Genomic DNA, 16,348 nt, shown 5'->3' with positions numbered 1-16,348 from the left:
GAGGCAAAAGAATCACTCAAACCCGGGAGGCAGAGGTTGCAGTGAGCTGGGATTATGCCACTGCCCTCCAGCCTAGGTGACAGAACGAGACCCTCTCTCTCTCTCTGTGTGTGTGTATATGTGTGTGTGTGTGTGTATCCATCTATCTACACATATAGATATAGATATAGATATAGATATAGATCTCCATCCATCACCTCACATACTTATAAAATGTCCCCTATTGGCTCTACTAATGCTTTTGCACCAAGTGTACTTTAAGCTATATCAGCTTCCTTTTGGTTGTGTTTGCATGGTGTATATTTTTCCATTCTTTGATTATTTAATATTTTCCCCTCTGTTAACTTGGTAGGTATACACTTTTTTACTGTGCTTTTCTTAAATCAGAAATTACAACACACATTCTTCACCTATCAAGTCTGCTACTACAGCTTCATGGACAGTGCAAGGAACTGAGAGCACTTCAATAGCTTCATTTACCCTTCTCCGTACTTACATTCTGTTGTTGTATTTTAATTATTGTATTTTAAACTTCATGGGTTATTAATGTTACTATTTTATATAGTCAGCATTCATGTAGATTTAGCCACACATTTCCCATTTTCGTTGGTTTTTCTTCTTTCTTGTGCCTGAAAGCTTCCATCTGGAATCATTTTTCTTCTCCCAGTGGATTTTATTCATTGTAGGACTGCTAAGGAATTATTTCCTTCATTTTTCTTTATTTGAAAATTATTTTTCCCGTTTTTTGAGTACTGTTTTTGCTAGGTATAGAATTTTAGCTCATGGAGATATCACTCAATTGTCCTCTGGCTTCCAGAATTTATGTTGAGAAGCCAGCCATCAGCTTAATTTTGCTTCTGCCAAAGTAATCTAATCTCTCAGGTTTTTTTCCTGGCTACTTTAAAACTTTTATCTTGGTATTCCACCTCACCCCCTGACACATGTACCCTGGTGTGAATAGGTATGGGGGGATTGTTTGTTTGTTTTGGAGTGGGTTTTTGTTTTTTGTTTTTTTATCTTGCTGAGAGTTTTTAAACCTCCTTGATCTGTGATGTTAGGTCTTTTGTCACTTTTGGAAAATGCTTAGCCATCATCTTGCTTCTGTGTACTCACTCTTCTCAGACTCTGGTTATTCAGATGTCACGTTCTTACTGAATCTCCTGTGGCTCTTACCCCTTCTCTCCCAACTTCACCTTTTTTCCTCTCCATGCTTCATTCTGGATATTTTTCAGACTAGTCTTTACTTTTTAAATTCTGTTTTTAGCTCTGTCAGATCTTTTTTTAAGCCCACTTGTTGGCTTTTTAATTTCTATAATTGCGTATTTTAGTTCTAGATTTTTCATTTAATTCTTTTTCTTTCTTTGCTGAAATTGTTAGTCTTGTATTTTTCTCTCTATATATGATAAATCACTAACTGGACCAATTCTGACCAGTGAGATATATGACCTGTGAGCTAAGAATGGTTTTTACATTTTTAAAGAGTTGTTAAAAAGATTTTTTTTTAAAAAGCAGCATACAGCAGAAACTGTATGTGGCCTGTGAAACCTAAAATATATATTCTTTGGCCCTTAGCGAAAATGTTTGCCAATCCCTGGTATATATTAAACACAGTTATTTTAGAGACTGTGTCTGGTAACCCTATTATTTGAAACTTCTTTGTTAGTTTCTGGAGTTTATTCCGTACTTTTCATCAATACCATCCTGTCTCATCATATATGCCTGGTTTTATTGGACTGAGCAATGGATGTTGTATATGCGAAAAAAAAATTTTTAATTGAGACCTAGGATGACTTTCTTCCTATAGTGAGGATTTGTGTTTGCTTCCAACAATTGATTGGAAATACTAGTAATCCTATATAACCTTATTTTAGCATCAGGCATTGAGGTGATTCTAAAAGTAGCATCAGTTTACTTTTGGGTGACTTTTACTCTAGAGTCTAATTTACTCCCCAGGGTCCCAGTCCAAAGATGGCCCTTCCATCCTAGGCCTTGGAATTTAACCTTTGTCTCTTTAGCCAGTGGCTGTCACAGGTACTTCTTGGCCTTTTAGCCTTTTCTTTAGGAATCAGAAAATATTCTTAAGAGAAAAAGTAACCTCAGAGGCCAGATACTCTGTGTGTACATGTATGTATGTATTTCAGGTTTTCTGTTTATCTTAGTACTAGGATTCATCTGAATTATCTAACATACCGTTATCAGCAGGGGAAGTTCGTGATGTACTTTGTGTGTAATTTTTATAATTACATTAATTCCTCTTGAGATAATATAATTCAGACTCAGTCATTCCCTCAGTACATTTAATATACACTATGTGTATGTTTCTTTAATGTTTTTCAGTAGTAAAGCAATAAGAAACCCTATTTTTAAAATTAAATTGATTTTTTTTAAGCCCTGAATAGCAAGTTGCAGAGAAATCATTTGGAAAATAAATAAACATACCTCTTATGTAAAACTTTTACTACTCTGGAATGCAATGGTTTGTTTATTGTCTTAATTCCTGTAGCTTTTATTTTGTGAGATGTCTGTTTTATGGTATGAAATATATTATACAGCCTGCATACCTGATAAGAGTGTGACCATATTCAAGATGAGGTGGTGGAGTCACTTACTTTTTGTGTTTCTTGTATACCTGCGCCTAGTACAGACATTCATTAAATCATGTTGATTACTAAGAAATCTCTCAGGGGCCAACTAGAAGCTAATTCAATATTAAGTGTAAGATGCTCACAAAGTTTTTGGAATATTGAATGTAATCAATTTGTTACTGGTCTTAAGTCTTGCTTCCAGTAGCTGAAGTCCAAGATATTGCTGTTTTATTCTTGTGTTTGTCACCATTTTTTATTAGGAGGGAGGGTGAGAGGGAGAAAGAGAGAGAGAGAGAGAGTGAGTGTGTGTGTGTGTGTGTGTGTGTGTGTGTGTGTGTGTTTAAAGGGTAACATTCCTACCCTTAAATGGACAGATCTGATGTTTTTATTTTTATTTTATTTTTTTTGAGACGGAGTCTCGCTCTGTCGCCCAGGCTGGAGTGCAGTGGCCCGATCTCGGCTCACTGCAAGCTCCGCCTCCCGGGTTTACGCCATTCTCCTGCCTCAGCCTCCCGAGTAGCTGGGACTACAGGCGCCCGCCACCTCGCCCGGCTAGTTTTTTGTATTTTTTAGTAGAGACGGGGTTTCACTGTGTTAGCCAGGATGGTCTCGATCTCCTGACCTCATGATCCACCTGTCTCGGCCTCCCAAAGTGCTGGGATTACAGGCTTGAGCCACGGCACCCAGCCGATCTGATGTTTTTATTTGGGAGGATAGAAGGTCCAAGTTTTTCCTCAGAAATATCATTAGTAATGGCTTTTGAAAACTGTTCAGTGAGCTTACCATTGTAGAATTGCCCAGTCGTTTCAGAGAGTACTATATGGTTCTTATTTCAAAAGATCTTTTTGCTAAAAGTGGAGAACTTGGGTTAGAAATGAGATTGCACAGTAATGTACGTAAAAATTTGTTGAAGTTAACGTGTCAAAACCGCTTAAAAAGGTAAAGACATTTAGAATAACTTAAATTATTTTTTTTTCAGCTTCCAGCTGATCTTACCAAGATGCATCTCACAGACAACCCTCATCCACAGGTGACTCATGTGTCTTCTAGTCAGTCTGGTTGTAGCATCGCCAGTGACTCTGGAAGCAGCAGTTTATCTGATATCTATCAGGTAATACCTTAGGAATTTCTGTGCTGTGTATATGTTTTTTTTATTCTGCCAGATATTCTGTGCTTGTGCCTTAGATGGTTAACGTATCTTTTAGAGTATGAAATTCAAGCGTAAGGTCTTTGAAAAAATAAACTTTATATACTGTGTCAAATTTGTAAGCCTGATTAAAGAGGCAATCTCTCTTTTGAGAATGATTAAGTATGGTTCAGCAGAGTATGAATCTAGTGTTCTCTTTCATTTATCCAGGTGAATCTATATTAATGTCTAATGCTTGTTTTGGTTAAAAAATTAGTTCTTGGAATAACTGAACTTATAAAAAGACTGATTTTTGTTATAATTGACTGTATGTGTCTTCTGTAGTTAGAAGTCATGAAGAAAATTAGAGCTGCTTTTCTACCATAAGCCTCAGTTGTTGTAGTATAGCATGAATTAAATAGCAGATTAGTGAGAATATTTATGGACTTTTCCATTTTCTAAAACCCAAAAGACACAATTTCAAACCTACTGAGCTTTTCAGTGATCCTTGTAATAGTGGGGAGAAGATTCTAGGAAGACCCATAAACTGAGAGAATCCTCACATGATCGTGCTGAGAATGAACCCAAGTTAGGTTCAAGCCAGGGCAATAAGTATTTCGGGATCCAGATAGTGGAACTTCCAGTGATGTCTCCTTTAATGCAAGTTGTAAGGGGCAGTTCCCTGGGTGTGGAGCCCAGTGGTTGATTTTGTCAGAGATTATGAGTATAGAACATAAAACAGTTTAAATAAAATAACAAGAGGAATGCATGATATTCAGGGTTGGTTTGTTAAGGAATTCAAATATATTATCTATTCCAGAGCTGTCAAATAGAAATTTAACGTGAGCCACGTATTTAATTTTAAATTTTCTAGTAAACACATTAAAAAATATAAAAGGAAACAGGTAAAATTCATTTTAGTAATATGTTTTATTTAGTGCAGTATAACCAAATATTATAATTAAAACATGTATTTAATGTTTTAACATTATGAATGAGTTACCTTACATTCCTTCTTCGTACTAAGTCATCAAAAAACAGAGTTTAAAGTTACGGCACATCCCAATTTGGCTAGCCATGTTTTAAGTGCCTAATAACCACATATGGCTAGTGGCTACCATATACTAAGATTTGTAGAAATAGTATCACTGTTGTCTGAGGAAAGCATTTTAGACTGGTTCTACAGAGTTACCCAGATTGAGATATTTTAGGAAAACAGCCTTCTTCTATTCAGGGAAGTTTGTAGGCAGATGCAAGATGGAACAAAGACAATACCCATTTTTTTGGTTTATATGTGGCTTTTCTCAACAAAGGTCATTGCTGTGGTCATCTGTATCTCCCTGTTTGCTTTTTACAGTATACAGAACAAGGAATTTTTCCCTGTTTTCCATTTTATAGTAGAGAACAAAGAATTAAAAGAGAGATGAAACAAGTTAATACAATGGCTCTGGGACCACTTAGTGCTTGTGTACCTATTGGGCTTCATGCATTCTGCCCCTCCCCAAAAGAGTTATCTTGTGAAAGAAGAATTGTTGCACATGTAAAAATCAAGGTAGACTGTGTTTTTCCAGAAGAAAATGCTGAGGAAGATTGACCCTGGATCAGTGAAGTTCAGGGATGTGGCTGTAGATTTCTCTTAGGACATGTGAGAATATCTGGACCTCTCTGAGACTATACACAGAGGTTTGGTGTTGAAAAACTATAGGATGGGAGGCCAAGGCAGGCGGATTACCTGAGGTTAGGAGTTCAAGACCAGCATGACCAACGTGGTGAAACCCTGTCTCTACTAAAAATTCCAAAATTAGCTGGGCGTGGTGACACACCTGTAATCCCAGCTACTTGGGAGGCTGAGGAAGGAGAATTGCTTGAGCCTAGGAGGTGGAGGTTGCAGCGAGCCAAGATCATGCCACTGCACTCCAGCCTGGCCAACAGAGCAAGACTCTGTCTCAAAAAAGAAAAGAAAAGAAAAACTATAGGAACCTGGTATCACTGGGATATCCATGTCTCTAAGCCAGAATAGTGCACAGATTAAGATTCAAGGTCACTTGGAAAGACCAATGCTTTATTGTGAACTAGAAGATGAACTGTACACAGTTGGTCCCTACATCTTTGCAAAGATGCTACAGGAGCTCCTATAGCATTGCACTTATATTAGCACCTGCAGATCACTCGCCTTTTAGCTGGACAACCTGAGGATGAGACTGGAATACACCTGCTGGTGTTGGTTGGAGGTGTTCTATTGCAGGACCAAGGCATAGCCTATGTCAATATGTAGAATATTTCCATCACTTCAGAAAGTACCCATATGACCCTTTGCAGTCAAGTCCCTTCTCCTGACCCCTATCCTAAGCCCTGGCAACCACCAGTCTCTTTTCTACCCATAAAGTTTTGCCTTTTCCAGAAGGTCATATAAATGGAATCATATAGTTTCAAAAAATATGGTGCATTGAAACTTATAAATTAACCAATAAAAGTGGTAATGAATTTAGAGAGCACGAACAGATAAAAGGAACAAAATTATTAAAACTCTAGAACCAAAATAAGAATGAAGAAATTTAAAGGAGAAACTTATAATAATGTTAACATCATTATTATATGTTAATGCTGCTGCCCGGCACGCTGGCTCAAGCCTGTAATCCCAGAGCTTTGGGAGGCAGAGGTAGGCGGATCACCTGAGTTCGGGAGTTCAAGATCAGCCTGATCAACATGGAGAAACCCCGTCTCTACTAAAAATAAAAAATTAGCCGGGGTGGTGGAGCATTCCTGTAATCCCAGCTACTCAGGAGGCTGAGGGAGGAGAATCACTTGAACCTAGGAGGCAGAGGTTGCTGTGAGCCGAGATCACACCAGTGCACTCCAACCTGGGCAACAAAGAGTGAAACTCCGTCTCCAAAAAAAAAAAAATTTCAAACTCTGACATAACAGTTAACTTTAGGACAATAGCCAAAAGATAGAAACAGCATAAATGCCAAAACAAAAAGAAGCCAATAAAGATGAACACAAAAGGTAAAAAATCAAAATCATAAAAATATACACCTACATACTTACATATTTTTTATATCTCATATGTATAAAATCTTATATATCATATCTGTGAGATAAGTATATAGGATTAACATTATATTTCTTTAAATATATATACCTACATGCTTTTATATTTGTAGATATAGAATGTAAATCTGAGTTCAAGAGCACCAATTAGTAAACAGTGTTTTTCTACTAGTGGTGGGTTTGTGGGTAGTTTTTATTATGTTTCTTAAACCAACATTATCATTTGTTTATTTAACTACTCTTGAGGACGTAAATAGATTGTATAGTTAAAAGTTGAAAAAAATTTGGAAAATATTTAAAGGAGAGTAAAAGGAATAAACACAGAATTATAATAGGTTGATAAGATATACCCTCCAAAGTACAAGATTTCTATAATTTTAATCCATGGATAAGATAAATATCTAACTAACTGAATTGTGTGTGTATGTGTGCATGCACATACACGAATATTTCCAATCAGATCCTTGGGAATAAAACAAGGAGAAGAATTAAATACCAGTACTGGACCCTTGATCTTTCCCTTCACCTTAGGCTACCTTTAGATTCCCTGTTGGAGCTATGAATATACTCCTTAGTTACAGGTGTACATTACCAATGTATGTATCTTAACCAGGGATAGTTGAAGTGATTTGTCTAGTTATTTGAATTTTAGCATCTCAGAGATTTTTTAAGTGAACACCTAGCCTTTAACACCATAAGCAAAGCCTTGTGAAATGATACAAGTGTTTTTAATTTGGAGAGTTGAGGGGAAGATATCCTAACAGCTATTTTTTTTAGTGTTTCTGCTTTTATTCTTCTAGAAATTTAGAAACGCTTCAAGTGAAATCCAGCTTTTTTTGTGGGACAGAAGACTATATATAGATTAATTTGGGCATTTTTTTCTAACGTGGAGTCTTCTCATCCAGAAAAATGGATGTCTCCCCAATTTTTAAAAATAATTTCAACTTTTATTTTAGATTCAGGGGGTACATGTGCAGATTTCTTACATAGGTATATTGCGTGATACTGAGGGTTTGCGGTTTGAATGATCCCATCACCCAGATAGTGAGCATAATACGCAGTTGGTAGTTTTTCAGCCCTTGCCCCTCTCTCCCTACTCTAATAGACCCCAGTGTCTGTTGTTCCCATCTTTATGTCCATATGTACCCAATCGTTAGTGCCCACTTATAAGTAAGAACATGTGGGATTTGGTTTTCCTGACGGCAGTTCTTAATAGGAAAACTGTTGACACTGTTTTATATGGCCAAATGTGTGGCTACACTTCGTTTTCTTCTTGAGCGTTTTCATGTCTTCTGGTCTAAAAATAAAAACCCTTGGCCCTCAAGGAAACTTCAAAATACAGCATTTACTACAGTGTGGGGGTGGGGGGGCAGTGGGGAGGTTCCAGTGTGAATGTGTTTCTAATCAGCATAGATTAAAATTTTAAAGTATACATTAAGGTGTTAGAGTGTTCTTAGATAGACTATTTTATGCATCTTCAAAGAGTACTCAAGAGAATAAGGAGTACTTCTTTCTAGATTCGTTTTTCTATTTATTTCAGTCTTTTCCATGAGCTGGAAAACTGTGAAATACTGACTCTTGAACAAAAGCACTTTGTCTTTTTGTAAACTCATTCTTAAACAATTCAAGGCACACATTTATCCCCCACCTACTTTTTCAGTTTTTATATAGCGTGTAAGCGTGTTCTTAAAAATCCCAAGGCTTCAGTTACCACCTCTGTGGCAACATGATTTCCTAATGCACAGCTCTGAGTGCCAATCTCTTCAGAAACCTGGCGCCACATTTTCACTAGTATGTTCTTTTGTCACCCCAAGTCACCACATGTTCTCTTCCACCTTTCTTAAATATTTCTATTAAGAATATCGTCTAGGGCTGGGTTCGGTGGATCACTTGAGATCAGGAGTTTGAGACCAGCGTGGCCAACATAGTGAAACCCCATCTCTACTAAAAATACAAAAAAAATTAGCCACGTGAGGTGGCGCATGCACCAGCTACTCAGGAGGCTGAGGCAAGAGAATCGCTTGAACCCAGGAGGCAGAGGTGCAGTGAGCCAAGATTGCGCCACTGCACTCCAGCCTGGGCGACAGAGAAAGACTCCGTCACAGAAGAAAAAAATATATATATATATCATCTGAGTCCTAGTCAAAATCTGATATCTTTTGACTATCATTTTTAAACTCCCACTTGAAATAAATTGCTCTGATTTTTGATTACTCCTGTATTTAAAAAGCTTTAATGCTTCACTGTTATCTAAATTACACTCTTAATTTTAAATTCCAAGCCTTTTACCTTTAACTACAATGTGATTTTATATTTTACTCTTTCCCCACTTACACATTCTAGATTCTGCCCCATCACATATGTACGTTATTACCTGAACATGTCTGCCTTTTCCTAGCCTTGTGTTTTAATCATACTCTTCTACCCGTAGCTTCATGTAGATGACATTTTCATGTTATCTCCTATGTCTTTCCAACAAGAAGAGATGTCTCCTTCCTTGGAATCCCTCAGCAGTTTTTCTCTCAGACATGTCACTTTTTCTCTCTGCTTTTTTGGGTAGTTACTTGTAAACTTGACATTTTTCATCACCAGAGTAAATTCATGGAGTGCAGAGCTGATGTCTTACATTTGTATCCCATGCTGAGTCAGGCACAGTGTTGGCATTTAGGAAGTAATCTAGAAATTTTTTTTTTGCATTGAATTATATTTGAAAGTAGAAACCAATATTGGCTCCACGGAAAATGCAGATCTCTGCTAACTAAAACTTTATTATCCAGGACAAAAGAGACTTGACTTTGCCTGCCTGCCCTGTTGTAGAGGTTATGAAATGGGTCAGCCTGGACTGAAAGATTAACTTCATAGAGTTCTAACCCTGACCAGGAAGACCTAAGGACTAAATGGTCTGTGAAAAGCTTAGATGAAATACTAAAGATACAAATACAGAAAAGAGAGGCACTGAAAGTCTAAGGTTCTGGCTTAACACTTGCCCTAAATTTGAAAGTGTGGTTTTTGTAAGTTTGTATAACTCTTTCTTCCAGCCTATAGTTCTCTTCATTGTAGCTTCATGTTTATCTAGATGGAAACAGGAAAAGGATATCCTCTGGTGGTTTATTTGGGGAAGGCCGAGTCATCAGAAAATCACCTCAGACTGTCTGCCTCACCAAATTATATTTATACATACAGAGACACATTGATATGTCAGGAAAAGAAAAAAGTTTCATACTGTCTTAATCCTATCACTAGTATATATGTTTTTCCTGGACTTAACTCATTTATCATAATTAAGGGTCTGATATATCCCAGGTGCCAGGATAAATTAACTGAAAGGCCTGGGCTCAGTCTTCTATGTACCCTACCTTCATGAATACGGAGTGTCTTTTGACCCACATATTTCCACTCTTGATATTACGATATGAGTCTCTAAGGCTTTGTTAATATTTTTTTTGGACTTTTTTCTCATCTCTACTTCAGATTGGGTAGCTTTTGTTGCCCTTTCTTCAAATTTATTCTTCTTACACTTTATATCTCCTTACTGAGATTATCCATTTTTCCTCTAATTGTTTTTCTTCTAAATTCTTGAACTTATTTATAATAAATGTTGAAAGTTCTTGTCTCTTACTTTCATTATCGAGTCTCTTTATAGTGATTTGTTTCCTGTTTATAGGTCACATTTCCCCACTTCACTTATGTAGTAAGTTTTTATTGTATGCTGAACATTGTGAATATTACGTTGAAAAAAATTCTTATCTAATTATTATAGCATTAAACTTTCTGCCCAGGAACGGCATCTTCAGAAGTATCATGCAGTGACTTCTTGTCCTGTGTTCGTAATCATATCTACCTTTCTCTTAAGGACCTGGGTTTCCTTTGTTTAATCAAGGAATTAGTCTCTACATTTTTTTTTTTAATGTAAGTTTAAAAAAAATCCTTTTAAATTTCCTAGCATGTTTTTGACCAGTCTTATTTTTTTATTCTTAATTTCTATTTTATCACCTTATGCTCTCGTATACTCTTAATATTTTAATGGTTTAGTGTATTTTCTTTTTTTTTTTCTTTTTTTTTTTTAATTTATTTATTATTATTATACTTTAAGTTGTAGGGTACATGTGCATAACGTGCAGCTTTGTTACATATGTATACTTGTGCCATGTTGGTGTGCTGCACCCATCAACTCGTCATTTACATCAGGTATAGCTCCCAATGCAATCCCTCCCCCCTCCCCCCTCCCCATGATCGGCCCCGGTGTGTGATGTTCCCCTTCCTGAGTCCAAGTGATCTCATTGTTCAGTTCCCACCTATGAGTGAGAACATGCGGTGTTTGGTTTTCTGTTCTTGTGATAGTTTGCTAAGAATGATGGTTTCCAGCTGCATCCATGTCCCTACAAAGGACACAAACTCATCCTTTTTGATGGCTGCATAGTATTCCATGGTGTATATGTGCCACATTTTCTTAATCCAGTCTGTCACTGATGGACATTTGGGTTGATTCCAATTCTTTGCTATTGTGAATAGTGCTGCAATAAACATACGTGTGCATGTGTCTTTATAGCAGCATAATTTATAATCCTTTGGGTATATACCCAGTAATGGGATGGCTGGGTCATATGGTACATCTAGTTCTAGATCCTTGAGGAATCGCCATACTGTTTTCCATAATGGTTGAACTAGTTTACAATCCCACCAACAGTGTAAAAGTGTTCCTATTTCTCCACATCCTCTCTAGCACCTGTTGTTTCCTGACTTTTTAATGATCGCCATTCTAACTGGTGTGAGATGGTATCTCATTGTGGTTTTGATTTGCATTTCTCTGATGGCCAGTGATGATGAGCATTTTTTCATGTGTCTGTTGGCTGTATGAATGTCTTCTTTTGAGAAATGTCTGTTCATATCCTTTGCCCACTTTTTGATGGGGTTGTTTGTTTTTTTCTTGTAAATTTGTTTGAGTTGTTTGTAGGTTCTGGATATTAGCCCTTTGTCAGATGAGTAGATTGCAAAAATTTTCTCCCATTCTGTAGGTTGCCTGTTCACTCTGATGGTAGTTTCTTTTGCTGTGCAGAAGCTCTTTAGTTTAATTAGATCCCATTTGTCAATTTTGGCTTTTGCTGCTGTTGCTTTTGGTGTTTTAGACATGAAGTCTTTGCCCATGCCTATGTCCTGAATGGTACTACCTAGGTTTTCCTCTAGGATTTTTATGGTATTAGGTCTAACATTTAAGTCTCTAATCCATCTTGAATTAATTTTCGTATAAGGAGTAAGGAAAGGATCCAGTTTCAGCTTTCTACTTATGGCTAGCCAATTTTCCCAGCACCATTTATTAAATAGGGAATCCTTTCCCCATTTCTTGTTTTTGTCAGGTTTGTCAAAGATCAGATGGCTGTAGATGTGTGGTATTATTTCTGAGGACTCTGTTCTGTTCCATTGGTCTATATCTCTGTTTTGGTACCAGTACCATGCTGTTTTGGTTACTGTAGCCTTGTAGTATAGTTTGAAGTCAGGTAGCGTGATGCCTCCAGCTTTGTTCTTTTGACTTAGGATTGTCTTGGAGATGCGGGCTCTTTTTTGGTTCCATATAAACTTTAAAGCAGTTTTTTCCAATTCTGTGAAGAAACTCATTGGTAGCTTGATGGGGATGGCATTGAATCTATAAATTACCTTGGGCAGTATGGCCATTTTCACGATATTGATTCTTCCTATCCATGAGCATGGTATGTTCTTCCATTTGTTTGTGTCCTCTTTTATTTCACTGAGCAGTGGTTTGTAGTTCTCCTTGAAGAGGTCCTTTACATCCCTTGTAAGTTGGATTCCTAGGTATTTTATTCTCTTTGAAGCAATTGTGAATGGAAGTTCATTCCTGATTTGGCTCTCTGTTTGTCTGTTACTGGTGTATATGAATGCTTGTGATTTTTGCACATTAATTTTGTATCCTGAGACTTTGCTGAAGTTGCTTATCAGCTTAAGGAGATTTTGGGCTGAGACAATAGGGTTTTCTAAATATACAATCATGTCATCTGCAAACAGGGACAATTTGACTTCTTCTTTTCCTAACTGAATGCCCTTGATTTCTTTCTCTTGCCTAATTGCCCTAGCCAGAACTTCCAACACTATGTTGAATAGGAGTGGTGAGAGAGGGCATCCCTGCCTTGTGCCAGTTTTCAAAGGGAATTTTTCCAGTTTTTGCCCATTCAGTATGATATTGGCTGTGGGTTTGTCATAAATAGCTCTTATTATTTTGAGGTACGTTCCATCAATACCGAATTTATTGAGCGTTTTTAGCATGAAGGGCTGTTGAATTTTGTCAAAAGCCTTTTCTGCATCTATTGAGATAATCACGTGGTTCTTGTCTTTGGTTCTGTTTATATGCTGGATTATGTTTATTGATTTGCGAATGTTGAACCAGCCTTGCATCCCAGGGATGAAGCCCACTTGATCATGGTGGATAAGCTTTTTGATGTGTTGCTGAATCCGGTTTGCCAGTATTTTATTGAGGATTTTTGCATCGATGTTCATCAGGGATATTGGTCTAAAATTCTCTTTTTTTGTTGTGTCTCTGCCAGGCTTTGGTATCAGGATGATGTTGGCCTCCTAAAATGAGTTAGGGAGGATTCCCTCTTTTTCTATTGATTGGAATAGTTTCAGAAGGAATGGTACCAACTCTTCCTTGTACCTCTGGTAGAATTCAGCTGTGAATCCATCTGGTCCTGGACTTTTTTTGGTTGGTAGGCTATTAATTATTGCCTCAATTTCAGAGCCTGCTATTGGTCTATTCAGGGATTCAACTTCTTCCTGGTTTAGTCTTGGAAGAGTGTAAGTGTCCAGGAAATTATCCATTTCTTCTAGATTTTCCAGTTTATTTGCGTAGAGGTGTTTATAGTATTCTCTGATGGTAGTTTGTATTTCTGTGGGATTGGTGGTGATATCCCCTTTATCATTTTTAATTGCATCGATTTGATTCTTCTCTCTTTTCTTCTTTATTAGTCTTGCTAGCGGTCTGTCAATTTTGTTGATCTTTTCAAAAAACCAACTCCTGGATTCATTGATTTTTTGGAGGGTTTTTTGTGTCTCTATCTCCTTCAGTTCTGCTCTGATCTTAGTTATTTCTTGCCTTCTGCTAGCTTTCGAATGTCTTTGCTCTTGCTTCTCTAGTTCTTTTAATTGCGATGTTAGAGTGTCAATTTTAGATCTTTCCTGCTTTCTCTTGTGGGCATTTAGTGCTATACATTTCCCTCTACACACTGCTTTAAATGTGTCCCAGAGATTCTGGTATGTTGTATCTTTGTTCTCATTGGTTTCAAAGAACATCTTTATTTCTGCCTTCATTTCGTTATATACCCAGTAGTCATTCAGGAGCAGGTTGTTCAGTTTCTATGTAGTTGAGCGGTTTTGATTGAGTTTCTTAGTCCTGAGTTCTAGTTTGATTGCACTGTGGTCTGAGAGACAGTTTGTTATAATTTCTGTTCTTGTACATTTGCTGAGGAGTGCTTTACTTCCAATTACGTGGTCAATTTTGGAGTAAGTACGATGTGGTGCTGAGAAGAATGTATATTCTGTTGATTTGGGGTGGAGAGTTCTATAGATGTCTATTAGGTCTGCTTGCTGCAGAGATGAGTTCAATTCCTGGATATCCTTGTTAACTTTCTGTCTCGTTGATCTGTCTAATGTTGACAGTGGAGTGTTGAAGTCTCCCATTATTATTGTATGGGAGTCTAAGTCTCTTTGTAAGTCTCTAAGGACTTGCTTGATGAATCTGGGTGCTCCTGTATTGGGTGCATATATATTTAGGATAGTTGGCTCTTCCTGTTGAATTGATCCCTTTACCATTATGTAATGGCCTTCTTTGTCTCTTTTGATCTTTGATGGTTTAAAGTCTGTTTTATCAGAGACTAGTATTGCAACCCCCGCTTTTTTTTGTTCTCCATTTGCTTGGTAAATCTTCCTCCATCCCTTTATTTTGAGCCTATGTATGTCTCTGCGTGTGAGATGGGTCTCCTGAATACAGCAGACTGATGGGTCTTGACTCTTTATCCAGTTTGCCAGTCTGTGTCTTTTAATTGGAGCATTTAGTCCATTTACATTTAAGGTTAAGATTGTTATGTGTGAACTTGATCCTGCCATTATGATATTAACTGGTTATTTTGCTCGTTAGTTGATGCAGTTTCTTCCTAGCCTCGATGGTCTTTACATTTTGGCATGTTTTTGCAATGGCTGGTACCGGTTGTTCCTTTCCATGTTTAGTGCTTCCTTCAGGGTCTCTTGTAAGGCAGGCCTGGTGGTGACAAAATCTCTAAGCATTTGCTTATCTGTAAAGGATTTTATTTCTCCTTCACTTATGAAACTTAGTTTGGCTGGATATGAAATTCTGGGTTTAAAATTCTTTTCTTTAAGAATGTTGAATATTGGCCCCCACTCTCTTCTGGCTTGGAGAGTTTCTGCCGAGAGATCTGCTGTTAGTCTGATGGGCTTCCCTTTGTGGGTAACCTGACCTTTCTCTCTGGCTGCCCTTAAGATTTTTTCCTTCATTTCAACTTTGGTGAATCTGGCAATTATGTGTCTTGGAGTTGCTCTTCTCGAGGAGTATCTTTGTGGCGTTCTCTGTATTTCCTGGATTTGAATGTTGGCCTGCCCTACTAGGTTGGGGAAGTTCTCCTGGATGATATCCTGAAGAGTGTTTTCCAACTTGGTTCCATCTTCCCCCTCACTTTCAGGCACCCCAATCAGACGTAGATTTGGTCTTTTTACATAATCCCATACTTCTTGCAGGTTTTGTTCATTTCTTTTTCTTCTTTTTTCTTTTGGTTTCTCTTCTCGCTTCATTTCATTCATTTGATCCTCAATCGCTGATACTCTTTCTTCTAGTTGATCGAGTCGGTTACTGAAACTTGTGCATTTGTCACGTATGTCTCATGTCATGGTTTTCATCTCTTTCATTTCGTTTATGACCTTCTCTGCATTAATTACTCTAGCCATCAATTCTTCCACTTTTTTTTCAAGATTTTTAGTTTCTTTACGCTGGGTACGTAATTCCTCCTTTAGCTCTGAGAAATTTGATGGACTGAAGCCTTCTTCTCTCATCTCATCAAAGTCATTCTCCGTCCAGCTTTGATCCGTTGCTGGCGATGAGCTGCGCTCCTTTGCCGGGGGAGATGCACTCTTATTTTTTGAATTTCCAGCTTTTCTGCCCTGCCTTTTCCCCATCTTTGTGGTTTTATCTGCCTCTGGTCTTTGATGATGGTGATGTACTGATGGGGTTTTGGTGTAGGTGTCCTTCCTGTTTGATAGTTTTCCTTCTAACAGTCAGGACCCTCAGCTGTAGGTCTGTTGGAGATTGCCTGAGGTCCACTCCAGACCCTGTTTGCCTGGGTATCAGCAGCAGAGGCTGCAGAAGATAGAATATTTCTGAACAGCGAGTGTACCTGTCTGATTCTTGCTTTGGAAGCTTCCTCTCAGGGGTGTACTCCACCCTGTGAGGTGTGGGGTGTCAGACTGCCCCTAGTGGGGGATGTCTCCCAGTTAGGCTACTCAGGGGTCAGGGACCCACTTGAGCAGGGAGTCTGTCCCTTCTCAGATCTCAACCTCCGTGTTGGGAGAT

General features: G+C 37.8%; 1 protein-coding gene across 6 annotated transcripts in view; it reads left to right on the top strand.

Moving 5' to 3' along the window:
* RAPGEF6 (Rap guanine nucleotide exchange factor 6) overlaps nucleotides 1–16,348 on the top strand; it is a 215,647-nt gene that overhangs the window by 106,330 nt on the left and 92,969 nt on the right. For all 6 annotated transcript variants that reach the window (XM_078005143.1, XM_001101427.5, XM_002804506.4 and 3 more), the window contains one exon: nucleotides 3,565–3,696. In XM_078005143.1, the coding sequence (XP_077861269.1) occupies nucleotides 3,565–3,696 (132 nt within the window). The remainder of the gene's footprint in view (nucleotides 1–3,564; nucleotides 3,697–16,348) is intronic.

Source organism: Macaca mulatta, chromosome 6 (genome assembly GCF_049350105.2).
Source record: "Macaca mulatta isolate MMU2019108-1 chromosome 6, T2T-MMU8v2.0, whole genome shotgun sequence".
In the NCBI taxonomy this organism is placed as follows: Eukaryota; Metazoa; Chordata; class Mammalia; order Primates; family Cercopithecidae; genus Macaca; species Macaca mulatta.
This window is presented reverse-complemented; position numbering and strand designations above follow the sequence as displayed.